Genomic DNA, 27,555 nt, shown 5'->3' with positions numbered 1-27,555 from the left:
CACACACACACACACACACACACACAGACATGGGCATAGTCCCCTGGCACACAGACTGGCAACACGTACAAAGCCACGTACACTTGATGGCTATCAATAGATTGATGCCAGCTGACACCTAATTAGTGCTGGAATGTCAGGGAGGGAGGGAGGGAGGGAGGGAGGAGGAGGAGGAGGAGGAGGAGGAAGAAGAAAGGGAGGGGGAGGGGGGATGGAGGTGGAAGAGGGAGGGAGGGGGAGGGGGGAGGGGAGGGGGGATGGAGGTGGAAGAGGGAGGGAGGGAGGGGAGGGGGGAGGAGAGGGGAGGGGTAGTTACACAGCTGCCTCCCCTCCAGGGCTCCTGAGCTTCTGGGCCACGTCTCAACACTCTAGAACAGCTCGCTTTCCTCCTCCCTCCATCCATCCCTCCTTCCATATCCCACCTTCCTCTATCGCTCCCTCCTTCCCTTCTCCCCTGTGTGCTCTCTCCATCATCCCTCCCTCCATCATCCCTCCCTCCATCATCCCTCCCTCCATCATCCCTCCCTCCATCATCCCTCCATCATCCCACCCTCTGTCCATCTTGTCTCCCGGCACCCGCCCTCTCATCTATCCTGACCTCTGGTGCCAGACCGTGGCATCCTCATACCTCTCCCCTCCCTCTTGACCTCTCTCCCCCGACCCGAGTATCGCATTCTCAACTCCCCTGTGTTTTTCTACACCCACCCACACTCACACACACACACATACCACCACAATAGATTAGCCTTTAGATGGCCTGTTGCTAATGGGATACCACAGAGGCCTGTTTGCGCTAACTAGCTTAGCGATACAGTTTTTTTGAGAGAGGCATTCCAGGAGGTCGTTACACGATGACAGTATAAAGCCGTGATTGTTTTCTTGTCATTAATACGCCGAAACAGGCTCAAATGAAAATGGGTTAAAAAAAGAAATATATATATATATATATTTCCACCAGAGAATTACATTTTTTCATGTGTACATAACATACCACTGGTTATGGTTGGGTGAACACGAGGTTTAGGTGACGTGGTGGGACATGGATTTAGGTGATGATGGTTTGTGGCACTGCCACAGTGGCAGTCAACGTCAAGCATCGAAACTACAGTGTGGGGTGAACCGTGTGTGGTTTAGGACCACAGGTCTTTCTGAGCTCTCTTGTTAACCCCTCTGTTCTTCTCCCTCTGTCCAAGTCTGCTTCTCTTTTACAGCTTTCTCCGTGACCTTCTTGACCACGTCAAACACAACTTCTCCCTCACTGGGTTCATCCATCACATTCCAGACACGCTCTTTCAGTTACCACCCGCTTTCATCACACAGTCCACATCTTCCCCCCAAAACGAACACACACAGTAAAAACAAAACAAAAAAAAAACAGATCTGTTCACAGCAAAACTTCCGTTTTTCTATTTCTGAGCAGTGGTGAATATATTTGTTGGCTGTGGGTGCTTTATGACTGGGTGCTTCCTCAAAGCAGTAACAGGCCCATGGCCTTCAGAGGAAGAGTGTGGCTGGGGCAGGGAGGGCAGAGGCTTCTAACCCCCCTTCCAACATCTTATTGACCTCAGGAAACCGTTTTAAGCTGGATCCATGAGTCAGGTGCATTACGGGCTCAACCACTCCGATCTTCACTCTGCTCCGGTGGTGCACGTCCCACAATCAAATATTGATGGCGCCCTGTCTCTCTACCTAGCCCCCACCCCCCACCCCCCCCCTTCCACATACCATTCTCAAGCGTAAATGTTTTAGTATTGCCTGGATGGAGGGAGAATACACACAGTCTGCATACAGGATCGCGGCTTAATTGGTCTGGAACGTCAAGATTTGTATTTGATCGCAGCAGGTAGTCGTCCCAACTTGCCCACTGGCAAGACCGCTAGGCTGTCTTGCCGCTGGAAAGCAGTCCCTCTGGGTCCCTCTCCACATTGAAACTGAGGGCGTTTGCACGTCCGTTTTCCCGTTCGGGAAAGAATAAACGTTTGGACTTTTCACCGCGATCCATCGTCCAGCAGTATAGAGAGAGAGAGAGAGGCCCTCGTTTTCGGAGGCGCAGTTCTTGGTCCGTCGGAAGCATGGGAAAGGTTTCCTAGCTTCACCCGCTTCTGCACAGCTGTGTGTGTGTGTGTGTGTGTGTGTGTGTGTGTGTGGGGGGGGGGGGGGGGGTCAGCCAGGCCTGTGAGACCGTGTCCTGACTGTGGTCTTCCCCTCCTTCCCTCTCTGCAGCCACGTGTGTTGTGGCCTCAGGGGTCCGAGACAACCATGAGCATCATAGGAGCCGAGGACGAGGACTTTGAGAACGACCTGGTGACTGTGAGTGACATGGAGCTGGGTGCCAGCTTTTGGAATGTTGTCACCCAAATATCTCTCCCCTCCCCTTTTCTGCCTGCCCCGCCCTCTTCTCTGTCTCTCTCTCTCTGTCTCTCTGTCTCTCTCTCTCTTTCTGTCTCAAAGGGCTATAATTGCTTGTAAAAAGGGCTAGACAAATACATTTTGATTTGATTTTGACTCTCCATCGCTTTCTGTCTCTCCATTTCTTTCTTTCTCTCTCTCTCTCTCTCTCTCTCTCTCTCTCTCTCTCTCTCTCTCTCTCTCTCTCTCTCTCTCTCTCTCTCTCTCTCTCTCTCTCTCTCTCTCTCTCTCTCTCTCTCTCTCTCTCTCTCTCTCTCTCTCTCTCTCTCTCTCTCTCTCTCTCTCTCTCTCTCTCCCTCCCTCCATCCATCCATCTCTCTCTCTCTCTCTCTCCTCCCTCCCTCCATCCATCCATCTCTCTCTCTCTCTCTCTCTCTCTCTCTCTCTCTCTCTCTCTCTCTCTCTCTCTCTCTCTCTCTCTCTCTCTCTCTCTCTCTCTCTCTCTCTCTCTCTCTCTCTCTCTCTCTCTCTTTCTCAGACGGTGGATGACCAGTGTAGTCACTTCAACAGCATAGAGTTGGTAAAGACCCGACCGACTCACCTGCTGGTCTTCCTGCAACATGTCATTCTGCAGTTTGACTGTGCCCCTCTGGTAAGAACTACAATTCCCACAATGCATATGCAAATATGGGGCAGAGGTGCATGTGTGCGCGTACCGTGTGTCTGATTGTCTAGTTCACCCTGTGTGTGTGTGTGTGCACATGGGTGTGACACAACACGCTTGTGTGGGTGTGCAAGTATTTCCGGGGATTTAAAGCATGCCTGTCTCTCCCTTCACTCTGCATGCAGACAAGGTGACCCAACCAGGTACTGTTACTGCCCCCCCCACCACCACCCCCTCTCCCACACCACATTAACCTTCAACCACACCACACCCCGCCCCATTCCCAAACCTTTCCCTCTCATCTTAGTAGTCACGTAGCGAGTGAATCACTCCTATGTCAACACACACACACACACACACACATACCCCATTTGAATTCCATCTCTTGTATTCATATCTCTCTCTCTCCATCTCCCTCTGTCTCTACCTACCATGATTCCTCCCAGTTGTGTTTCCTTCATGCCGAACTCTTCAAGAACACCAACACCAAAGAGACCAGGAAGCAGTTTGTGGAGTTCTACAACACCTTCCTTGACAAGGGGGCGGTGAGTACACAGACAGGAAGTGACAAACTGAATAATGGAGATTGAAAGCCCTGGAAACGATCATGGGTTTAAAGTGCATAGCTGTTCAGTATTTTTGCAGTCAGAGTCATGGAACAGTCTGGATGCACTAGCTTTATCTGGCCCTTTGAACAAAAATAATACTGTTGCACAACAATATCATCTCATTTGCTTAGATAAATGGCAACAATAACATGCCAACTGTGGTAGCAAGCTGATTAATGTATTATGACAAAAATAACACTACTGTGATATGATTACATCTCAAATAGAGTCTGACAATAAGGTCTTAATTCCAGAAGTGTCTAGTAGCGTGCAGTGCAGCAGAAACAGCTACATAAGTTATCTTATGTTCAACCTCGACCTCTAATGCAGTTACCAGATCACAACACAGCCACAAGTACAAACTGCAGGGAAGGGACAACAGGGATCAAAGAAAGCAATTGTCTTCTAAGAGCTACTTTCGCCGCCCTTAGGCTGAGCAGAGAAACCAGAAGCTAGTCAGGGTGTAGCTTCGAGAGGACAGTCTTGAGACCAGTGGTGGTGGCTCAGCAATAATATTTTGGACTTCCCCCTTCATCTACCCTTGCCCCTGGAAGTGTGTGTTTGGGTAAAAGGGCTCTGAACAAGTGTGTTTTGGGATTGTTGTTTGTGTGTCAACAGTGTTTGTTGATCATGTTGGTGTGCACTGGGACTGGCTGACTCTCCCCCGGGCTTCCCAACAGCTTTCTGTCTGCCTCACTGTCTCTGTTTACCTCTGCCTATCTGTTTTTTTTCTCTCTCTCTCGGTCTCTGTCTCTCTCTCTCTCTCTCTGTCTCTCTCTCGGTCTCTCTCTCTCTCTGTCTCTCTTTCTGTCATCTCATCTCCCCCCTCTTCTAATCTCTGGACTCTATCTCTCTCCCTCTGTTTGGCTTGTGTCACTCTCGCTCCCTCTGACCGCCCACTTCCTGCTGGGGTCGTGGGAATGACCTTCAGGAATCAAGCTTTTTTTTTGTTTCTCTCCCATTCATTCACTTCCTTTCTTTTGATATGAGCCATTTCACGGTATTTATTGGATTGTTCGAACCGATGCAGTCAGATATGGCTGGCTTTCCGTCGGTCCTGTGATCAAACGTTCTCGTTTTGTGTCGAAGCGACATCTGCTGGCGGCGCCGCGGTACTGCGCTCACCTCCGTTCCCCCGAGCTTGATCAAATAAGTATGGTGGTGGTGTAACAAACTGTTCAATTGGAAATGCGCTTCTGACTTGTGCCTCTCTCCATCCCCTCTCTGGCTTTTCGCCCCCCCTCCCCCGTTCTCAGATCCTCCGAGTGTGCGTCCCACAGTCTGTGTCCTTTGAGTTGGGTAAGTCTCACATCTGCTCACTCTAACATGGCCGTCACTTTATCTCGCTGCGCCATGATTTGACTCCTCGATCTAGAATGTGATCTGGAATTCTGGATCCAGTGTGTTCAGGCGACATCCCAACACAAAACGCGTATCTTCCTCCTGAATGTGTCCCCTCTTTTTACTGAATGTCCCCCTCTCGTCTTGTTTCCCCCCTCCCTTCCTTCCCAGATCGTACGCGTCCCGACCTGTTGCCTGAGGATCAGCAGAGAAGGTTTGCCCAGGAGATCCAGTCCCTCCAGGTCACTGAGGTGCTGCGTCAGCTGGAAGACTTCAGGTGAGAGACCATCCACCCTGACCGTGAAACACCATGAACCCTGACCAGCCCTGACCCTGGGCAACCAAATCTGACCAGCAAATAACTAACCTAAAGCAGCAACCCCTCTAACGACAGAGCAGCCAACTGGATCAGCCAGCTGGGTCTGTCTGCAGAGGACACCTGTGTCTGTGTGTCATTTGGCTCGGCTGGGAATCGATCTGGCAACCTTCAGATTACTAGCCCGATTCCCTCACCGTTCAGCCACCTGACTCCCTCAGTCACAACTGTACGCAACCGAGCAGTGTCTTCAAGCACCTGACCTGTTATGTGTGCTTTGACATTTAGCAGACACGCTTATCCAGAGCGACTTAACAGTATGTACAGAATGTACAGGGACATTCCCTGAATGTCAAACATAAAGCACACATAACACGTCAGGTGGTTGAAGACACTGGCCGGTAGTCACTTAGCAGACACTTTTATCCAGAGCCACTTACAGTAAGTACAGGGACATTCCCCCCCCGATGCAAGTAGGATGAAGTGCCTTGCCCAAGGACACAACGTCATTTTGCACGGCCGGGAATCGTACCGGGAACCTTCTGACTAATAGCCCGACTCCCTAACCGCTCAGCCACCTGACTCCCTGTTTGTGTGTCTTTTTGTGTCATCCCATCTACCCCCCCCCCCCCTCTCTTCTCCGCGCAGGCAGAAGCGGATGATGGGCATGACCCCAAACGAACAGGAGCTGGTGGAGGTGGAGTCCCACTACCCGACCGACCGCGTTCCCATGGAGATGAAGGAGAAGGCCGTGGCCGAGAACCTGCTGGACAGGATGTCCGAGCTCCAGTGAGTCTTCCGGAAACCAGCGGCTAAGACTTTTACCCAAACTATGAAGGCCTTAACCGGCTGCCCGTGTCATAAAAGTGGAAGATGTAACCTTTTATCCTGTATACGAATGAAACTCGGTTCAGCATTCTTTGTGTGCAAAGAGAGGCCAACCCCCAAATGTGAACTCTTTCCGTGCTACGCGGTTCCAGTAGCACAAGCTGCTGTGCGCGAGCTGCAGTCTGCACACTAGGAAGCCTAGTTCTCTTATTGACTCGGTTTGTGTACTGCACTGTAGAATCCCAGCTTCACACCTCAGTCTTACAGAACCAAAGGATGTCTTACCCCCATAATCACCTCGGAGATTTGACGCGTTAAGCAGCATCCAAACATCTCCTGGAGTTTCCCATAGGAGCTGCTAAGAAGCCACTGAATCCAATATGGGGCATGAGGCCTGGTGTGATGTGTTACAGATGGGGCAGGACTAGGTGGTCAGATTTGGTAGATGCCTTGGGCTGACGGGAGGGGAAGGGTTCAGTTGTATGGCGTGCATCAGACACCACCAAGACTAACCGGAGGGTTTTAGACGAGACATGACGAGACGGTCAGAGCCCAACGCGGAGGCAGGGGAGGGAGGGGGACAAGGAAGAGGAACTGAAAGCCGGACGTGGAGACGATGGAGTCGGTCTTGCCACGTTGGCAGGAAGGCCTCTCCACCCCCCTTCTGTCCCTCCCCCCCCTCCCCCCTCCCCCCGCCACTGGCACAGGGCCAAGCGGGGGGAGGGGGGAGGGAGCACCCAGGGAGAGGAGAGGGCGAGTGTTATTGATGCAGTCTGTCCATTGGAGACTGAGAGGGGGAGGGAAGTAGAGGGGGAAATGGAGGTAGAGAGACTGGGAAGTTAATGTAGCACTGACCCACTGGCCAGACACAATGCATTAGCACTACAACAGAGAGAGAGAGAGAGAGAGAGAGAGAGAGAGAGAGAGAGAGAGAGAGAGAGAGAGAGAGAGAGAGAGAGAGAGAGAGAGAGAGAGAGAGAGAGAGAGAGAGAGAGAGAGAGAGAGAGAGAGAGAGAGAGAGAGAGAGAGAGAGAGAGAGAGAGAGAGAGAGAGAGAGAGAGAGAGAGAGAGAGAGAGAGAGAGAGAGAGAGAGAGAGAGAGAGAGAGAGAGAGAGAGAGAGAGAGAGAGAGAGAGAGAGAGAGAGAGAGAGAGAGAGAGAGAGAGAGAGAGAGAGAGAGAGAGAGAGAGAGAGAGAGAGAGAGAGAGAGAGAGAGAGAGAGAGAGAGAGAGAGAGAGAGAGAGAGATATATGGAGGGAGGATACACCCGGTGCAGAGACAGAACCTAAAGGCCTGATAACAGGCTCCATCAGGGGCATCATAAAACACTATCAGTGTCTCTTGTCTCCCTGTCGTCACACAGGGACAAAAGAGTCATTCAGACGTGCAGTTTCACCCACAATCCTCTCCCTGTTCCTCCAAACCCCTGCTCCCTCACTCTCACACGCTCGATCGCCCCCTGCTCCCCACTCTCTCTCACCACAACTCGGTGACCTCACCTCCTCTACCTCCCAATTGGTTGCACGGTCAGCAGATTGGGGGGGTTCAGACCCTATGATTGGCTAGTTGTGGGGAATCCCAGGGAAATCCCTCCCAGGCTACAGTGTAGGAACACAGACAGGTCGTATTTCCTCCGTCTTGCCTGCTTATTGCATCAGTCAGAACCAGTTAAATACCCATGTCGGTTAGTTTTGGAGCTTTGTTTGAGAGTCATTCGCCCTGCAGACAAATGACAGAGAAATTTCCTCTTAGCTGAACATCGTCTTTGGAAGATTGAGCTTCAGAAGATTCAGTTTTAGAGAATTGGCGCGTAGCCTTTTTTAAATTTGTCCCTTCTTTTTGGTTATTAAATGAAGTACTTTTGCCAAGTATTTTAATTGTTAATTTTGAGGGATTATTTTCATTATAATTGTGTTTTTTGTGGGGGGGGTTCACAAATATCAGAATATGCTTAAAACCATTAATTCTGAACTCACTATTGCTGCAGTCAGATTAGAGCAGGAAAAACAGTGTAGCTTTCGATTCCGTCGTCCCAAAATCGCAGTTTGGAATCAGACAAAAGAGAGGGCAAAATGCTACTTAAAAATACAAGCAGGTGAGTCCTGCAGTTTTACATTTACATTTAGTCATTTAGCAGACACTCTTATCCAGAGCGACTTACAGTAAGTACAGGGACATTTTCCCTGAGGCAAGTAGGGTGAAGTGCTTTGCCCAAGGACACAACATCATTTGAAATGGCCGGGAATCGAACCTGCAACATTCTGATTACTAGCCCGATTTCCTAACCACTCAGCCACCTGACTCCCTGCAGTTTTGCGTGCGCCTGGTAAGGTGCATCTCGTCCCCCTCTAACATCTCTCTCTTGTTCTTTCCTTCACAGACCCACCATAGTCTCGGACGAGGAGAAATGGTGAGTTGTGTTGATGTCGTCCAACTCTCTGTTTACACAAGTACAGTTTGTTAACATCATGCTGCATGGGATACGTGTTTCTGCTTTAGTCATGCGGTCGATCTGTTTTGCAGATTTAGTTCAACTTTAGCCACTTAGAAAACAAGTCGATTTCTAGACGAGTTGAAGTTGTATCACTGTAACAGATGAGATGTGCTGTAGCAAGAGGTTAAAGCGACGATTTTGTTCCCATGAGTAGCTTATACTGGTAACAGAATCTTCTGTGATTTAATAAACGTTGTTCTTCTGTTCCAGCGCTGCCATCTTCGGAGCAGTGGCTTTCTACATGAAGCACCTGGGAGTGAAGACCAGGGCAGCGGACAGCAAGAAGTCCAGGGGGTTCTTCAGGAGACCCCTGGTGGGGAAGGTAAGACGGCTACCCCACCTTCCCTCCCGGGCCCAGAGCCTCCTCACCTCACTCAGCAGTAGCGGTGGCGTAGTGAGATCACGTCCAGATATTTGGGGGGGGAAATTTGATCTCAGCCTCAAGCCCAACTGCTTTTGTCTTTATGTATTCTCTAAAAGTTATTGTTACGGATTATTTTTGCGTTCACTTTTTAACTTTGTTTTGTGTCCGATTCCCTCCCTCCCTCTTTCCGTCCAGAACAAGAAAGAAGACAATCCCAATTCCAAACCCAAGCAGAGTTTCACTAAAGTTTTCCACGCAGCCGGAGGCTGGATTGCGGGCAGCAGTACGTATCTCTACCCTCCCTCCTCCCCCCCTCCATGTCAAAAACACCCCAGCCCGGCCCCAAAGACAGACAGATCCATGCATGGGGGAGAGGGAGTGTGTGTGGGGGGGGGGGGTCTTCTGAGCGGCACACGCTATGGTTACCATCTAAACAGAGAGCGTTGCTAAGGTTGACCGCATGCAGCGGCAAACCACATTCTTTAGCCTCATAGGAACGATGAAGATTAGAGTATGTCCTTATATTATTTGATATTCCAACTGGACAAGAATACTGCACTGTCGTGTTGATATGAATATATATATATATAGTTTTGCTCAAGCAAGATGATTAAGCTGTGAATTGCTGTATATCCAGGTTATTATAGGAATTAAAATAGTATGTTGTCTTGCCCCCTTTGTCTTTCAGCTGAGGGCAAAGTGCCTAAAGTGGAAGTTGAAGGTACCGTCTATTATGTCCACCCCTGTATCTCTAGAATGGTCTCATCCGTACTAATCTATACCTATGCATGTCTGCATGTACCAAATCAAACCTGGGGGAGGATCCAACGGGGGCCTTGTTAACTGGTTGGACTTGGTTAGAACAGTAGGGGTAGATTCTGTGACATTGTTTGTAATCACTGGTGTTATAGTGGAAGATCAACTAACCCTGACCAAGAACCCAAGCGCCCAAGCACACCGGTCAGGGCCAGTTTGTCCCCAAGGTTGTGGATGTAACACTAAACTAACCACTCTTTCACACAGAAACCTGATTGCCCTTTACTCATCCTACCTGTCTGTCTGTGTCTCTGTCTGTCTGGTTGATAGCACTGTTCCCCAACCGCCTTGCAAATGGTCTTACCAAAGTCTGTTGTTGAATTCTCTCTCTCTTTTTGTTTCCCTCTCTCCCTCGCTGTCTCTCGCCCCTAGTGGACAAGGAGAAGATGTCTCAGGAGAGGAAAGGTTCGAGCGGTCCTGCCCTGCCCCGAGGGTCCGTCCTGGACACCACCTTCCCCCCCCACAGGAAGCCCGGCTCCTCCGGGAGCTCCGCCTCCCAGCCCGGCGCCGAGCAACCAGACGGACCAACTGTCATTAGCGTGACATCCAGCCCGGATTCCGCCCACAGCGAATTGGGTAAAGCCAATTGGCTGGCAGGGTTGGCCAATCAGTGTTGTGGGGGAAAAAGAAAACATTGGTCCATATAATGAGGCTCTTGAGCCTCGTTGATCTTGTTGGTAGTTACAGACATGATTAGAGTTTAGTGATGGTTAGTGGATAAATAAAACAGATATTAAGGGTGGGAATCTTTTGGTACCTCAGAATTCAATTCAAATCAGTTCTTGGGGTCACGATTCCATTAGAAATCGATTCACGATTTTTAATCAATAAAAATTAAAATAACATTTGTGAATCGCTATAAGAATGAATCGCGATTCATAGGTGAATCAGATTTTTTTCCCCCCACCCCCCAACAGATATGATCATTGATTGATTTGTAAGGGCTACAGATGAGCTTCAGTACAAATCGTAACCTTCTGCCCAATTCTCCGCTCCACCAAGGTGTCCCCACAAGTCGGTCTGACCCCCTGTCTCTGTCCGAAGGGGGAGACATCTCCCCCGCCGGCCTGGGTGGGGGTCTGTCCATCTGGGAGCCCCCCTCAGCCAATGACACGGCCCCAGAGGAGAGCCTGGAAAAGGACAGGTGAGGACCAGATGGGGAGGGAGGGAGCGAGGGGGGGAGGGAGGGGAGGGGGGGAGGGGGGGAGGGAGGGAACAGAAGTTGAAAGGGAAGGAGAAGGAAAGAAATAAAGAATGGAGGAGGGGTTTAAAGAGAAAGGTATTCTTCACCAAGGGAAAGAGGAAATGAGAAGGGAAGGAATGCTTGTAAAAGTACCCAGACAGACATATCTCTGAGATTCTCGTGGTGTAGCTCAGCCATGAACTCGTGTCCACACCAAGACTATGGGGGCGTGGTAAAACTCCCGTAGTGGTATGAGAGTATAGATTAGCCATGAATCAGTCCAGCATTAGGGTAGGCAGCGTCCATGCTCAGACTGAGGGAGCGTGGTAAAACTCCCTCGGTGGTCCGTCCCTGCTGTGTGCAAGCTGCCGCTGCCGCTCGCTAACGCAGCAGCCAACACCCAAACGGACCTGCAAACCTGCCGGAATCCAGTCGTCCCTTCCAACACCTCCCCCCCCCCCGCCCCCATTCAACCCCCCCCATCCCCTGCCCCTCCCTTTGCTTGTTTTGCTACCCTCTTTCCTTCGCAATTTATTTCTGTCCATTCCTGCCTGTGTCCTCATTTTTCAGCTCATTATCAGTCCATTCTCTTCATCATTACATCTACCACAGTCATGACGATGCTACTTTAATCCTCTTGGGATTTTACTGGAGCTACGAGTCGGTGTGTGTACACACACACACACACACACCCCCACCAGGCGGGGAAAGCCCCTCCTTTCCTGGGCGTGTCTATCGTTCCATGGTTACGTGATGCATGTCTCCTGTTTTTGCCCCCTCCAGCTCATTTGCATGTCGCCCCCAGCCACTTCGGCTTGTCTTCAGTTGCGCAGGTGTCTCTTGTGTTTTGACAGGCGGATTGGACATCTGGTAAAGCTGTCGTGGTTTCCGTCGGGGGAATCTCCCAGTCAGTGTGCTTTTGATACCAGTCTGTGAGCCGCCGCGCCTTTTGTGCTGTTTCTGAGGGGCGCTTGATCGAAGGGGGAGACATCCCCCCTGCGGGCCTGGGTGGGCACATTAGCACTCGAATATCCCCCTCCCCCACCCCAGCTTCCCCTCCTCAAGCAATTTGAACAGTGATTCCATGTCCAGGCCAGGGCCTCCCTCCATCTGCGGGTTAGCGCTTGCTGCATGTGTTGTCCGTTACCCTGTCCGGCGTGTTGCCTTTTGTCACACGATTCATGTCTTGGAGGGTGTAAACACGGTGCTAGGTAGGGACCCTGTGGTCGTATGGTGGGCACAGGGATGTGAAGGTTGAGTGAAGGGAGTTTTTTTTGTGGTGAAGCTTTTGAAGGCAGTGTGGTTGTGTGTTGGTGTACAGCTGTGACAGTTTGATGTGTGTGTGTGTGTGTGTGTGTGGTGGTGTAACTGTGTGTTGTCCGGTGTTTTTACAGATGCAAGACAAAGTGGGTCACTGCTCCATTAACAGCCTGGGACAGATGTCAGGCCAGAGACTGATCTGAGACACACACACACACACGCACACACACATGCATATTTACACACACTGCATGGATAAGTATCATTCATCTCTGCAGCTTGGTTTTGATGTGGGCGGGCTGTGGAAGTAGAGAGCCGTAGACCTGCTTCACTGTCGTCATGAGAGCTCAAACACACTGCATGTCTAAGGGCTGTCCGACCCCCCCCGGATGGGAAATGTCTGGAACTGAAGGGGGGGGGGCATAGGGTCACATGACCCCTGTCAGTCTGTGTGAGAGATCAAAGATCCGATCTGCTCCATTCACCGTTAGGTTGCCTTCATAGAGCACTGGTACACCTGTTTATGAATGACAAGTCTCTTCACTGTACACGGTCAGACGGGCTTCCAGTATGTCTTAACAGAGGGTTTTTACTGAGGGGGTCATCTGGGTCTACATGACTGTCTCTAACCTGGTCACCTTTTCCATGCTCCTCTTTCACTCCCTCTTTTCACACGTGTTCCGTCTTCCCTCCTCTTATTGTCCCTCGTTCTTCTCGTTTGGGTCACTCCTCGTCCTTTGGATCCCCACCTCCTCCCTCTCTCTCTCTCTCTCTCTCTCTCTCTCTCTCTCTCTCTCTCTCTCTCTCTCTCTCTCTCTCTCTCTCTCTCTCTCTCTCTCTCTCTCTCTCTCTCTCTGTATCTCTCTCTGTATCTCTCTCTGTCTCTCTCTCTCTGTATCTCTCTCTCTCTCTCTGTCTCTCTCTCTCTGTCTCTCTCTCTGTCTCTCTCTCTCTCTCTCTCTCTCTCTCTGTCTCTCTCTCTCTGTCTCTCTCTGTCTCTCTCTCTCTCTCTCTCTCTCTCTGTATCTCTCTCTCTGTCTCTCTGTCTCCCTCTCTGTCTCTCTGTCTGTATCTCTCTCTCTCTATCTCTCTCTGTCTCTCTGTCTCTCTCTCTGTCTCTCTGTCTCTCTGTCTCTCTCTCTGTCTCTGTCTCTCTCTCTGTCTCTCTCTCTCTGTATCTCTCTCTCTGTCTCTCTGTCTCTCTGTCTCTCTCTCTCTCTCTCTCTCTCTCTCTCTCTCTCTCTCTCTCTCTCTCTCTGTCTCTCTCTCTGTATCTCTGTCTCTGTCTCTCTGTCTCTCTCTCTGTCTCTCTCTCTCTCTGTCTCTCTCTCTGTATCTGTCTCTCTCTCTCTCTCTCTCTGTCTCTCTGTCTCTCTCTCTGTCTCTCTCTCTCCCCTACCCACCCCATCTCTGTCGTTACTTTGTCTCCTCCTGTCCTCCCCTGCTCTCTGCACTGTCTTTTCCCCTCCCTACCTCCACGTTTTACACCCCCCCTACCCCCCCCCCCACCTTATCCCCCCCTCCCCAGGAAAGTGTTGCGCAGCGAGAGTGCGCGGGTGGACCGCCATCCCTCCCGTCGTCGTGGCTCCTCCCGGGCCAAACAGCCGCGTTCCCGTAGTGACGTGGACCTGCAAGCCGCTGCCACGGCGATGCATCCCACCTCACCCTCCCCCAAGCAACACTTCTTGTAAGGCAGCCACCCCCCTCTTCCCCACCACCACCACCATCTCCATCTTGGTGGAAGGGGGGCGCACAGCAGGGACGGACAGACAGACAAATGAGATGACTGACCCGTTGTCTAACTGTCTCACTGACCAGCTGACAGCAGATTGACTGACTGACTGACAGACTGACACCGTACTGGCCTACTCTAAAACCGTCAGTCCTCAAACCTCCAAAGTTCCAGCCTGAGTAAAAGAGAATAGAGTTCACTATAGCTAGACTGACCCCCCCCGACCCTCCATTCCCCTAAGGTTGGACTTGGTCATCTTCTGACAGTTAGTCAGGAAAAAAAAGGACAAGTTACTTAACCCGGATGAAGACAAAAACATCCCTTAGCCGATCATGTATAATAATATTTAATGTTTCATATTCATTTCCATCAAGGCTACACTTTTCAAATGCCTCTCCTGTGCAACTTCCTTCCCTCCCTCCATCTGCTCTCCTACCCCCCTCCCCCCATCAGTTTTGACGTGCCGTCCCCCGACAGCGCTCTGCCTGGCCCCTCCCCAACAGGCCCCGCCCCCCAGCAGGAGGAGGTGGAGCCACGCCTCCTGGAGCTGGAGCAGGACCCGCCCAACTGGAGGGAGCTGGCCCCCGCTGACACCCTCGCACGACTCAGCAAGAAGGAGACCAAGAGACAGGAAGTCATAAATGGTGAGTAGGGAGGGGGGGAGGGACGGAAATGGAGGGGAGGGAGGGAAAAAGAGGGAGGAGGAATGGAAAAGGGGGAGGAGGAAGGGAAAGGGGGAAGAAGAGGGGAAAAGGGGGGGAGGAAGGGAAAAGGGGGAGGGAGGAGGGAAGGGAAAGGGGGAGGAGGGAGGGGAAAAGGGGGAGGGAGGAGGGGAAAAGAGGGAGGAGGGAAAAGGGGGAGGAGGAAGGGAAAAGGGGAGGAGGAAGGGAAAAGGGGGAGGAGGGAAAAGGGGGAGGAGGGAGGAGGAAGGGAAAAGGGGGAGGAGGAAGGGAAAAGGGGGAGGAGGAAGGGAAAAGGGGGAGGAGGAAGGGAAAAGGGGGAGGAGGAAGGGAAAAGGGGAGGAGGAAGGGCTCACCCCTCCCCTCTTATGTTGCCTCCCCAGAGCTTTACGTGACGGAGCACGCCCACGTGCGCATGCTGAGCGTGCTCCAGATGGTGTTCTCCAGGCCTCTGGAGAGAGAGAACATCATGACGTCCACAGAGCTGGCCACCATCTTCCCCAACCTGGACGAGATCATTGAGATGCACTGTGAGTGCTGTCTCGGTCAAGGGTCGAGGGACGACCCTTTGGAATGGCCAACCATAAGATAATAGGACCTAAGCTGGGTTATATTAGCCAATAGGTCAGGTGAGGTCTAAGTGATGTGTGTGTGTGTGTTTGTGTGTGTGCGTATGCATCCAGATGCCTTTTATGAGAACCTGAAGAAAGTACGTCTGGAGGATAACTACATTGTCAGTTCAATCAGGACCACATTACACAACAGAGTAAGTGCAAAAACACAAACTCCCTGAATGTCACACACACACACACAAACATACTTGATACATTCTGTGGACTGTACAAACCGTATTCTCTCTCAAACATGGGCAGGCAGTCTCCTCATGGGTGTGTGTGTGTGTGTGTGTGTGTGTGTGTGTGTGTGTGTGTGTGTGTGTGTGTGTGCGACGTCCGGTCTTCTCCTCTCTCAGTTCGGAGGCACGGAGGGAGACTGGTTCCAGAAGCTGACTGCACGCTTCTGCAGTCACCAGACCTGGGCTCTGGACCAGATCAAGATCAGGCAGAAGAAGGACCCCCGCTTCAATGCCTTCATACTGGTAACACACACACACAAGTTTGTTTTTCTATCCTTGTGAGGTCCACTCATTGAACCCACCATAAAGGATTGTTGTGTGAAGTGGAACCAACACACAAGCGTGTGTGTGTGTGTGTCAAACAGGAGGCAGAGAGCAAGCCCCAGTGCCGAAGGCTCCAGCTGAAAGACATCATCCCCACAGAGATGCAGAGACTGACCAAGTACCCCCTACTGCTGGAGAATATCGCCAAAAGCACAGGTGTGTGTGTGTGTCAGAGGGGCGTGGGGTGATTGTAAATGTATGTGTGTTAGTGTGTGTGTGTGTGTGTGTGTGTGTGTGTTGACGCGTGTGTGAGCTCGCTAACTCTACCAGTGTGTGTTGTTCCCCTCCAGAGGACTCCAAGGAGAAGGAGAGCATCCAGCAGAGTGCCGAGTGCTGTAGGAAGATCCTGAACCACGTCAACGACGAGGTCAAGCAGATGGAGAACCTGCTGGTGAGACACACACATACATACATACATACACACACACACACACACACACACACACACACACACACACACACACACACACACACACACACACACACACATACATACATATATACACTCGAAATACACACAGACATATGGCAAACACGCACGCTAAAAGCATACACTAAGCCTTATTTATACTAAAGTCACTTTGAGAGCTGTGGCGCTCGACCCCGTATCTGTTCAGCTCAGCAGGTTCCAGAACAATCCTTTATGAGTCCTCTCTCTCTCTCTTGTTCTGCCCTCCTTTCTCTCTCTTTCCGCAGACTCTGAAAGACTACCAGCGCAGACTGGACACCTCAGGGCTGAAGCCAAGTAATGAACTCTACACAGAGTACAGGGTGAGACTGTCCGGACACCTCACTTCCTGTATCGTCCTCTCTCGCTCACTCGCCCTTTTTCAAGCTCTCTCTCTGGCTCATTTTTGCTTGATGATCCTCTTATCCCCAGAACATCGACCTAACGCAGAGAAAAATGATCTATGAGGGGCCTCTGATCTGGAGAGTGACCAAGGAGAAAGCGCTAGGTACATTTATTTGTGTGTGTGTGTGTGTGTGTGTGTGTACATGCTACATACGATTCCTATATCACCTGGATTGATGAGGGAACGTCATTAGAGAGTGTGTGTCCTGTTCCCCTGCAGACGTGCAGTGCGTGCTGCTGGGGGACCTGCTGGTGCTGCTGCAGAGGCAGGACGACAAGATGGTGCTCAAGTGCCAGAGCAAGAGCAACATCGCCGTGCAGGAGGGCAAGCAGATGCTCAGCCCCATCATCAAGCTGGACTCGGCCTTCCTCAGGGAGGTGGCCACAGGTGGGGCCCACACACACACACACACTCTCTGTCTCTCTCTCTCTCTCTCTCTAAATCTCTCTCTATCTCTCTCACACTCTCTCTAAATCTCTCTCTATCTCTCTCACACTCTCTCTCTCTCTCTCTCTCTCTCTCTCTGACTGTATAGATATGCAGCACACTCATATATATATATATATACACACACACACACACACACTTCCACACTGATGCATCCATCCTTGGCCTGTGCTGACCTGTGCTCCCGTCTCCCTCAGATCGTAAGGCCTTCTACGTGATCTTCACCTGGGACAGCGGGGCTCAGATCTATGAGCTGGTGGCCCAGTCTCTGGGAGAAAGGAAGAAGTGAGTGTGCTCCTTGTACTGGACTGGACTACACTTGTACTGGTTTGTTCTGGTACTAGTACTGCTTGTACTGGTTTGTTCTGGTACTAGTACTGCTTGTACTGGTTTGTTCTGGTACTAGTACTGGTTTTGTACTGTGCTGTCTAGTCCTGTAATGGACGTGAAAGTAGATGTGTGAGACTTGTCATTGTGTTTCTGACTCTCCCTCTGTGTGTGTCTGTGTGTGTCTGTGTGTGTCTGTGTGTGTCTGTGTGTGCGTGTATGTGTGTGTGTAGTTGGACCGATGTGATCAAGTCTGCGGTGGATGAGCTGAAGAAGAGCGGGCCTCCTGTGATGGATCGCAAGAGGCAGGGCAGCCTGGCCCTCGGGGGAGGGGTGTCTCAGTTCAACCCCAGCACGTACGTACCACACACACACCACACACACACACACACACACCCACACACACCACACACATCACACACACAACACACACACACACTTTGGAAATTGTCTTTCCATCTCCATCTTTCTTTCCCAGCGAGTAACGTCGAGCCCCGGATCCCTCTTTTCTCTTTCCCTCAGCTTGCACGCCCCTCTCAGCCCCACGGAGAACGGAGGGGAATTGCTGAAACCCATCACTGGTAAGAACTGGGCGTTCCAGTCTGATGGGAGGTTTTTCGGCACCTGGACTCACTTTCTGACGTTTTCGGCACCTGGACTCACTTTCTGACTTTTTCTGTGTCTCCGTCTCTAGACCGAGATAAGGACAACTTGACAGATGAGAAGACGGCCGACTCTCCCCCTTCGCTGATCGACTACCTTTCAGACAAAGGCTTCGATCTGATTGGTCACACTAACAGTGTTCAGGAGAAGGTGGCCAATGGCGCACTGGAAGAAGGTGGAGGCGGTTCATTTCCTCCTTTTTTCCTTTCCTCCTTCCCATCCCGTCACTTAGTGATTATTTACATCATGTCATGTTCATCCTACAGTCATGTCCCTGAAGAGGCTATTGGTTGGGAGCATCAGCCTATCAGAGGATTCTCATCTTGACGAGGAAAATGGAGGGGAGGCGTCAGAAAGGAAGGAGCAGGAGTTCGAAGTCTGTCAATCAACAGGTATCTGTCTTTTGATTGGCTTTTGTCAAATCAGACTTTTTGTACTGTCCTTTAACGAGCATAGGGATTTTAGCTGTAAGTGGATGCTCAAGTAGAACGTTTAAATCCCAATATCTCAACTGTCGATCCACAGAGAAAGACCCCCACAGGGAGGGGGGGGGAGAGGGGGAAGAGGCGGGGCCAGGAGGAGAGGATGCAGAGATGAAGGGAGAGCAGCAGGAGGAGGAGGGAGGGATCAGCGCTCCTCTCGTCCTGTCCCAGGAGAGGAGGGAGGAGGTGCGGAGGAGATTCCACTGTCTGGAGGAGCACCTGAAGAAACTGCAGGTGACCGAAAAAGGGGGGATAAACAGAAAGAGAGATGGGACTTGGAGGAAGAGATGAACAATATAAACTACGACTGGGACAAAGATGGGTAGATTGAAAATTATGCAGAGAGTGGAGAGAGTATGTTCGAGAATTGTGGAGGGGGGGGGGGGGGGACACGAAGAGATGAGATTGGTCCATAAAAAATAGTAGCAGATGACAGAATGACCCTTACAAAGGATGGTTTAAGTAAGGAGGGAGGAATGGGCTCAAACTGCCCAAAGAGAGATTGAGAGAGAAAATCGTTTAACCACAGCTGTTATGGCAGGGCTTCCATCACAGCCAAAATTGCTGAGCAAAATTGGAGTTTTCTGACAATGACTATTATGTGCGCTCCCAGCAAGGGGACGTGTCACAGGAGAGGGAGGCAGTCAGAGGGAGAGAGGCAGAGGGAGGCAGTCAGAGGGAGAGAGGTAGAGGGAGAGAGGCAGAGGGAGGCAGTCAGAGGGAGGCAGTCAGAGGGAGGCAGTCAGAGGGAGAGAGGCAGAGGGAGAGAGGCAGAGGGAGAGAGGCAGAGGGAGAGAGGCAGAGGGAGAGAGGCAGAGGGAGAGAGGCAGAGGGAGAGAGGCAGAGGGAGAGAGGCAGAGGGAGAGAGGCAGAGGGAGAGAGGCAGAGGGAGGCAGTCAGAGGGAGAGAGGCAGAGTATGATGATAGGAGCTGGTGAAAGATGGATGACTGCAGAGTGAAGGTGTGCTTACTTGATCTTGTCCGTAACTTGGTATTGATCCCCCCCCCTCTTTCAGGGTATTGAGGAGGCTCACCACCAGTTGCTAGAGGCCCTCTCCAAGTTCACCCTCAAGAAGGGCAACTTCCATTGAGATGCAATGCCCCCTGCTGGTGGAAAGCACAAGGTGAAAGCGCAGATGAACAAGGATAGATGGTTCCTCACCTCCAATCATCGAAGTGGATGTGCTTTCTCACTGTGCATCAAGATCCACTGCAGTGTGAGTGTTGCTAGAGAGACCAACAGACTGAATGTGTCTTTTTCTTTTCTCTTTAGTGCGGAATCAGGACGCTTGAGCTGTATTTTGAGGATTGATTCGTACTGCCTGGAATGTTCTGGTTACTCCGCTCTGTGCTCGTGTGCCATGCCTGAGCCCTCAATGAAGATTGACAATAAGTCACAGCCAATCAAGACGCTCCCAGACAAACAGACAGAGGGGACAAATAATTGTAACAAGGTGTGTGTGTGTGTGTGTGTGTGTGTGTGTGTGTGTGTGTGTGTGTGTGTGTGTGTGTGTTTGCTTTTTTGTGTGGTTTATGCAAGCGCTGCCAAAGATTGAAGCAATATTTTTGCTTTGAGTAGAGGCTGCCTAGGGATATTGATTGTTAGCTGCCTTAACGCACACACACACACACACACACACACCCAAGACACTTGCTCTGGACATGCCAGATATGTACATAAACAGTATCATTGCCAACCCAATTAGATAGACCTATGACCATAATATGCATGCAGTTACTGCTCTTTGTCCTGTAGAGGGCAGTGTTAAGCCTTAGTAGAATCTACCCTAGCAGCAGAACAATAGATTATGTACTCAATGCCAAAGTATAGCAGAAATGCACTTTTACCCTTATCAAATTAGAGCAACCTCTCAACTCCAACCCTTGAGTTATCATTTTGACAATATTTATTGTGATTGTAATTATCTACTGTAAAGTATTTGAATAATCAAATGATTCTGTGTCAAGTAGTCTTCCCTGATTATTTGGGAGTGTGTGTGTGTGTGTGTCTACACACGTGGACAAAATTGTTGGTACCCCTCGGTCAATGAAAGAAAAACTCAATGGTCACAGAAAAAAACTTTAATCTGACAAAAGTCAAAATAAATACAATTTCTATGAATGTTAACCAATGAAAGTCAGACATTGCTTTTCAACCATGCTTCAACGGAATTCGTAAAAAAAATAAACTCTGTAGTCACAGTGCAACCGTAGTCACAGGAACATCTAGCTGCTTGGAGATGGTCTTATAGCCTTTATCATGCTTGTCTATAATTGTCCATGTCACCAGACAACACAGTGACTACCTGGAGCCCTATATATAGGCCCACTGACTGATTACAAGATTGTAGACACCTGTGATGCTAATTAGTGGACACACCTTGAATTAACATGTCCCTTTGGTCACATTATTTTCAGTCTTTTCTAGGGGTACCATCATTTTTGTCTAGGCCTGTTCCATGAGTTTATTTTTTTAAATAATTCTGTTGAAGCATGGTTGAAAAGCAATGTCTGACTTTCATTGGTTAACATTCATAGAATTTTATTTTTTTATAATTTTTGTCAGATAAGTTTTCTTCTGTGACCATTGTGAGTTTTTCTTTCGTTGACCGAGGGGTACCAACAATTTTGTGTGTGTGTGCGTGTGTGTATGTGCGTGCATGTTGAAAAGCGTCTGTTTTATGGAGTAGTTGTCACGTTAAGAGATATACGGCATTTTTGCGTGTTTATTGCTTTTATTTATTCCCCCGGTATCTTCTGGGTCCCTAGTATCTTCTCCTCTATCGCACTGCTATTGCACTGGGCCTGTACCGGGGCTGGACAGACGGAGAGAAGGCAGGAGACTGACTTTTATTGAGGCGGAAGCAGAAAAGTGGAACAAAGATGGGTGGATTTTTTTGGGGGTGGGCGGAAGTGTTTGAGTGAACTTGTGAAGTACATGAAATGAGCTAGTTTGGCCATCGAAGACAACCGCATACTAAAAGAAGAGCAGAGAAGCAGATTAGTGTTCACTGTTCTGTAGGAGCCGTCACAAGCACATGCGGGATAAGTAGGCTTACGCGCACACACACACACACACATATATAGGCACACACTCACTGTAATATGCATGACGTGGGAGTTCAGTGCAGTAAGTGTTTACACCAGCTGACGTCATACACCTCTATTCTGTGTGTGTGTGTGTGTGTGTGACGTCTGTGGCAGCGACCATAGCTCAGCAGCAGAAGGAGGCGGAGAAGTTGTTTTTTATATATATATATATATATATATATATATATATATATATATATATATATATATATATATATATATATATATATATATATATATATATAAAATGCTACATAATAAATGCTGTTCAATACATTTGTAGTCTGCAACAACAACAAAAGTTACATTATTCAGTGGTAGCAATATTTGTATTGTTTTTACTATAATTTTAGTTTTTGTGTGCTTTTTAAAATATTCTTTAGAACATTATTGTAATAGTTTATTATTTGGAGTATTTTCTTGCAGAGTAGAGGCATTTAACTGTGGATTCCGAAACCGGACCAAAGAGAGATAGCCATATACTAGTAATATCCTCAGTCGCTGTTATATATTTTGACACGTATACGTTGATGTTAGCATGTCACTTAATGCTGTTAGGGGAGACCATGGCTGGATGGTGTGGGCTGCTCTTCTTCTCTCCAAACTCCCAACACACCAGCGTCAACACTGAAACGATTAGACTAGGGATAGTACAAAACCCCCCAGAGCTGATACGATGACATGGTGTCACTCCGAAAGGGGAAGCCGTGAAGATTTCCGTAGAACCAAGGGCATCTAGACTTGAATGAACAAGGCTACTTAAGAAATGATTTGTTTGGTGTACCCAGCCAGTTTGGCGTTTTAATTTTTTATCATGTATTATGCATTTGTCAAACATGGAGTGCGATCAGATATGTTTTAATTCCTTGTTTGAGAAGAAAAAACCTGATTGTATCAAAGTATTGAACTGTAAACTGCATATTGGATTAGTTGTTACTGTTCAGTTGCTCAAGCAGGTTAACAGGATAAGGTTAAACAGTTACTCCAACCAAGATTTCTTCACCATTTAACAGCAGTGATCAGCAGGTGAAATCCTGCTCAAACCGTTATCTCTCTCTCTCCCCCCTATCCTTTCGCACCTATCCTTGATAGTACATGATAACATAGCTTGATGAATATGTATAAAGGTGTATTTATAGAAGGGTGCCTTGTTCTGACGATCAAGTTTTGTTGTATCCACAGGACTCGCTAGGAAGCACATGCTTGTTATTTGGTGAGGGTGGGGGTCTGTTATGGAATCATGAAATTGACCGGTGACTGAAATGAGCCTTGTGACTGATAAGTATTCTGAGATGATCCTGATTTCTTATTGGTGGTTTTGGGGGGGGGGGGGGGGCATCTCAGGAGTATCCACTCTGTATTCTTAATGTGCGTATTCACCTCCGTGACTGCTGGATCTCCATCAGTTGTAGGCTTCTGCCTGGGGCTTTGTATAGAGTAGGCTGTAGGCAGTGACCCAGGCATCAACCTGTCTATCCATACAAATGAATATGCAAGAATTATACTGTGTATTTGGGCTCTGATTCAATTGTGGGTTTTTAATTATGTATACTTCAGAAGAATTGTGGTACGTTTTTATAATTATTATTTTCAAATACATTTTTTAAATAAATGTGGGGGGGGGAAAAAGAATTGTTTCGTTTGCTTATTTTGTTCTGTTGACACATGTATCATAGTAGAATGTAATAACAAACAATCAAGAAATATCCTGAGATAACGGGGTTCTTCTTCTAGTGTAACCCTAGAAACAACATAAAACTGTAACTTCTTGTGTCACCCTAGAAACAAGAACGTCAGAGATACGAAGCCACCCTAGACTGTTGAGATGCAGTCGCTATACAAGAACCCCCCCCTTGTGTTTTTTGTAACGCTCTGGATAAGAGCGTCTGCTAAATTATCAAATGTAAATGTGGGGTGAGGTTCCTTCCTTCAGCACAGCACATTCAGTCAAGCGTACATCCTGTCATGGACATGTGAACGGTTGGGTGTGTAACTGTCTCTACAACAAAAGCGACGGCTTTTGGAAGGTGTTAGACGGTGGGGACAACACGAGAGGACATCTTTGAGTAGCGCGGTTACTCGAACGCAATTGACATCATGAACGTCATCGCCGTCCTGTTTCTTTTTGGACAAGCAGGTAAGGAGGCCTCTTTCTGCTCATGCGGTGGTGGTGTGTGCTTCACCTGCATCATTGCGATGGCTTTTGCGCAAGTTTTTTTGTTGTGCGCGTTTTTGTGCAACTTAAAAGCGATTAGCTTATAAATGTACATTTACTAAAACAACTTGAATGTAGGTGACTGTTTACATAACAGTAAAAGTATACAATTCCAAGTCTGTGCACAGAATGTCATCACTATCGATACAATCTGGTTCGTACAGATGTACTCAAAATATTGCATATAAATAGGCTACATGTGTGGGTCTAGAACACGATCTAACCCTTAGTTCTGCTCCAATGAGGCGAAGCTCCTCTTTGAACAGATGTCAGATCATCCCCCCTGACAACAGCGTAATGAGGTCAAATGGAAAACAACGATCTGCCCATATAAAACCAATCTTTTCAATCTACCCTCCCTCCCCCTCAAGTTGTTTCCCAGGGCGCCCGTTCCCAGGCGACCCTGGAAGCTGATAGGCCTTCTCTGAGGGTCCAGCTCTCTCACGACGCCCACCTGCAGTGCTGCTACCACACCACAGGGGGCGCTTTGACACACACCTGGATCCACAGTGTCCACACAGTCAATGGAACGGGCTTCCCCAGGACAGTAAACCCAAAGGACTCCCGGGTGACCGTTGGCCAGAACCAAACGGTCGAGGGAGTCTGGTGTCATCACCTCAACCTGCGCGCGGTCCAGTTAGAGGACAGTGGGCTGTACCAGTGTTTGCTGAACGGCAGCTCCCTGAGATCCTGGATGTACACACACGGCACCTACCTACAGGTCTACAGTGAGTGTGTGTGTGCGTGCGCGTGTGCGTGAGTGTGTGTGGAAATTGGGGATTTTGTATTTAGAGTGAGCGAGAGACGGGGGGGGGGGGGGGGGTACGTGCTGGTTGAGGGGGTAATGAGTCTCTGCAGGTTGGGATGTCTGGGATAGGTGTTTTATGTGATACAGAGATGGAGAGACAGCGCTGGAGAGTGGAGTGTGCTTGATGATTCATGGTTGGGTCAACGACACCCAATATACAGTGAGCACCAAAGCTTCTGCGTGACAGGTTTTTTCTTTCCTACAGTTTGTATAAAGTTTGCTTGAATGAGACTGCATTGTCATTCATATTAGATTAACGATTTACAATCTATGTACACCATTCATACATTTTGGTGTGCTACGAAGCATTTGATTCAACGTTATCTTGATTATATCACCCGCCTTGAACAGCAACAGGCCTCACACTCACGATAACCTAGCACACTTTACTTCGTGTGTGTGTGCGCGCGCGCATGTGTGTGGATGAATGTGTGTGTGTGCGCATGTGTGTGGATGAATGTGTGTGTGTGCGCATGTGTGTGTATATCTGCTCGGGGGAGTGGGGTATCAGACTAGCTCAGCATTGCAAAAGCTTTGTAATCCTAAAATCCAGTTAACCATAGTCCAGGCGCAATGAATGAACGAATGAATGTCAGCATCGTTGCACTGTACGCCACAGTGGGCCTTTCATACGACGACGGTCTCGCGACAGTCGTTCCAAAGACCACGTCACAATCCACCTGGAAAACACAGGCACTGCCCATGCTGAATGGACACTTTGTTCAGTAATCTCACCTACTTTAATCAAAAGGCTCTGTTGAAACGTTGATTAAGTGCTTTATTTAGAGCCCCCATTGGAAGGAGAAGGGTATTAAGGACTCTTGTCTCACATAGCGATCACACTGCCCACTCACTGTTTCTTCGTCCGATTCATGCAGTGTGCTAATTGTGTAATATCTCACGTAGTATAGTGGTATGTATAGTATACCATAGTCTAAGTAGCTACTGTAACTGCTATCTGATAACTAAGAAAATGGATGAAAAGCGTTTGTATTGAATATACAATATACACACACACAATAAAATAAACTACAAATGACCGTTTCCACAGTACTGCAACACCGAACAATCGCCCTGCTGTATATTGTACAGTATGTACAGCAGTTGGCGAATGTTCCATCTGAGAGCTGAGGCATTTGATTTGACTCTCACTCTCAATACTTTTGTAAACACACATGCAGGTGGTACACATTTCTCTGTCTTGTCAATCCTATAAGAGAGCCAGAGAGAGAGAAAGAGAGAGACAGAGAGAGTGATAGATATGTTTTCTAATCTCTTTTTACCCCCTTACTGCCAGAGCCTATGGAGAAGATGTTTAACTTGAGTGAGACTGTGAAGAACCGGATCTTGGCGGTAGAGGGGGTGTTGTTGCTTGTGTGTGTACTCCTCCCTGGGGTCATTCTGCTCTTTAAGGTCAGCAGTCATACCATACTTGCTTTACTACCACCATAACCTCCCTGGCTAGTCATTAGGTGCACTGACATGAAGTTACATCGACTGCATCCAACACACATCTATATCAAACAATGTGTGCATATTGATGTTGTGCCCAGAGATATGAACTGTTGTATCGATGTCTTTTGATGGTCTGGTGGTGAATTGTAATGCAGTTCCGTGGTTTTGGTCTGTGTTTCGAAGAAACCCACTGTTCATTGTATAGTTCAGATTGTATGATGGCAACAGTGTTGTACACAACCTCACGTCATGACTTTCCCATCTTACATCCTACATTTCCAGGCAAAGAGAGTCAATGAACTTGAGATGCTGAGAGGTAAAAGGGAAGAGGAGAACATATATGAGGTGAGGTTTTAGTACCACAATGCACAGTGCTCACCCATACACAGACTCAGAATTTGACTGTTTGGGTGTCTGAACCTTTAATTTTCGGAACTGAATTGTTTTTTTTCCAACAACAAAAAATATGGGGGGGGGCGATCAAATTTGAGCAGCCCGAATTTTTATCTATTTGAATTTATGAGCTAGAATGTTTTTTTTATTTTTATTTTTTTTTTGGGGGGGGGCACTGATTTTTTATGCTCGAATTTGCTCCAATGTTCAAAGTGAACCTATGCCATTGAATGAAGGTGAAAGAGAGAAAAAAAAATGTGTGAGTTAGGCCATTCTAGTAGAGAGAGAGAGTAAAGGATCTGTTTGGTTTGTAATTGGGTACGTGTCTGCATGGGGTACTAGCACTATACATCTTTCTGCAGTATTTTCACTCATGAATGCTTACAGGGTCTGAACCTGGAGGACTGCAGCACCACCTATGATAAAATCCAGCTCTCCCTGGTGCAGGGGGCCTACCAGGATGTAGGGTACAAAGTGAAGGAGATGGAGGAGGATGAGGAGGACGATGCCCAGCTCCAGAAGCCTTGAAAGAGTGGAGGAATGAGGAGGGTTCAGATCAGTTGTTAAGGAGATAAAAGGTGAAGTCTGTGGAACAAGCACATTTACAAAGCTGAGGGTTATTGATTTTCTGTGCAGTCTGAAAAGCTTTTTTTTTTTATCAACATTTGAATTGATAGAACATTTTAAAGCAATCTCATGTGTTTCCTTTCTTCCAATGTTTTTGTTAATTTAGCCCAGTTTGACTTTTCTATTATGTTTCGATGTGTCTGCTTTACATGAAGTGAATGATTAAACGAATGTAATCTTAAAGATGTGGCCTATTGCTTTATACACCATATATTTTTCAAAGCCCATAAATAGCATGCATGTTGATATGTTGGAAGCCGTTTACAGTGTGCCTCGATTTCTTGTGGTCTCAAGAAACCCAATGTATAACGTTTGAGAAGGGTGGAATATCTGCAATATTGTTTAAATATACATAATGTATAACATATAAAACATGTACATTA

General features: G+C 48.5%; 2 protein-coding genes across 6 annotated transcripts in view; both read left to right on the top strand.

Annotated features, from left to right (window-relative positions):
- The window catches only part of arhgef1 (Rho guanine nucleotide exchange factor (GEF) 1), a 30,032-nt gene extending 6,726 nt beyond the window's left edge, over positions 1-23,306 (top strand). For 2 of the 5 annotated variants that reach the window (XM_084667602.1, XM_084667612.1), the window contains exons 2-31: positions 2,224-2,310; positions 2,888-3,001; positions 3,460-3,558; positions 4,878-4,920; positions 5,134-5,239; positions 5,927-6,067; positions 8,486-8,515; positions 8,810-8,921; positions 9,159-9,246; positions 9,652-9,684; positions 10,152-10,355; positions 10,782-10,923; positions 13,751-13,909; positions 14,408-14,598; positions 15,018-15,164; positions 15,318-15,400; positions 15,605-15,730; positions 15,853-15,967; positions 16,102-16,202; positions 16,508-16,582; positions 16,692-16,767; positions 16,885-17,052; positions 17,310-17,397; positions 17,673-17,795; positions 17,962-18,020; positions 18,134-18,277; positions 18,369-18,494; positions 18,628-18,818; positions 19,601-19,708; positions 19,858-23,306. In XM_084667602.1, the coding sequence (XP_084523728.1) occupies positions 2,260-2,310; positions 2,888-3,001; positions 3,460-3,558; positions 4,878-4,920; positions 5,134-5,239; positions 5,927-6,067; positions 8,486-8,515; positions 8,810-8,921; positions 9,159-9,246; positions 9,652-9,684; positions 10,152-10,355; positions 10,782-10,923; positions 13,751-13,909; positions 14,408-14,598; positions 15,018-15,164; positions 15,318-15,400; positions 15,605-15,730; positions 15,853-15,967; positions 16,102-16,202; positions 16,508-16,582; positions 16,692-16,767; positions 16,885-17,052; positions 17,310-17,397; positions 17,673-17,795; positions 17,962-18,020; positions 18,134-18,277; positions 18,369-18,494; positions 18,628-18,818; positions 19,601-19,675 (3,210 nt within the window). In that variant the 5' untranslated portion in view covers positions 2,224-2,259 and the 3' untranslated portion in view covers positions 19,676-19,708; positions 19,858-23,306. The remainder of the gene's footprint in view (positions 1-2,223; positions 2,311-2,887; positions 3,002-3,459; positions 3,559-4,877; positions 4,921-5,133; positions 5,240-5,926; positions 6,068-8,485; positions 8,516-8,809; positions 8,922-9,158; positions 9,247-9,651; positions 9,685-10,151; positions 10,356-10,781; positions 10,924-13,750; positions 13,910-14,407; positions 14,599-15,017; positions 15,165-15,317; positions 15,401-15,604; positions 15,731-15,852; positions 15,968-16,101; positions 16,203-16,507; positions 16,583-16,691; positions 16,768-16,884; positions 17,053-17,309; positions 17,398-17,672; positions 17,796-17,961; positions 18,021-18,133; positions 18,278-18,368; positions 18,495-18,627; positions 18,819-19,600; positions 19,709-19,857) is intronic. The other 3 variants (XR_014724723.1, XM_084667624.1, XM_084667632.1) reach the window with 3 other exon arrangements.
- Positions 23,307-23,673: 367 nt separating this feature from the next.
- cd79a (CD79a molecule, immunoglobulin-associated alpha) lies at positions 23,674-27,552 on the top strand. The gene is made up of 5 exons (XM_084667645.1): positions 23,674-23,811; positions 24,261-24,617; positions 25,995-26,110; positions 26,435-26,497; positions 26,933-27,552. The coding sequence occupies exons 1-5, from the start codon at positions 23,772-23,774 to the stop codon at positions 27,071-27,073; spliced, it is 717 nt and encodes a 238-aa protein (XP_084523771.1). The 5' UTR covers positions 23,674-23,771; the 3' UTR covers positions 27,074-27,552.
- Positions 27,553-27,555: the final 3 nt, after the last annotated feature.

This window comes from Hypomesus nipponensis, chromosome 2 (genome assembly GCF_054491055.1).
Source record: "Hypomesus nipponensis isolate SF chromosome 2, ASM5449105v1, whole genome shotgun sequence".
Classification (NCBI taxonomy): Eukaryota; Metazoa; Chordata; class Actinopteri; order Osmeriformes; family Osmeridae; genus Hypomesus; species Hypomesus nipponensis.
Note: the sequence above shows the minus strand (reverse complement) of the source record. Positions and strands in the feature narration are given on the sequence as shown.

Excerpts from the sequence above, each read along its gene's own strand:
- cd79a (XM_084667645.1), top strand. The coding sequence starts at position 23,772 with ATGAACGTCATCGCCGTCCTGTTTCTTTTTGGACAAGCAG. Across the intron at positions 23,812-24,260 it reads GTTTCTTTTTGGACAAGCAG|TTGTTTCCCAGGGCGCCCGT; the intron begins GTAAGGAGGCCT and ends CTCCCCCTCAAG. Across the intron at positions 26,498-26,932 it reads AAGAGGAGAACATATATGAG|GGTCTGAACCTGGAGGACTG; the intron begins GTGAGGTTTTAG and ends GAATGCTTACAG.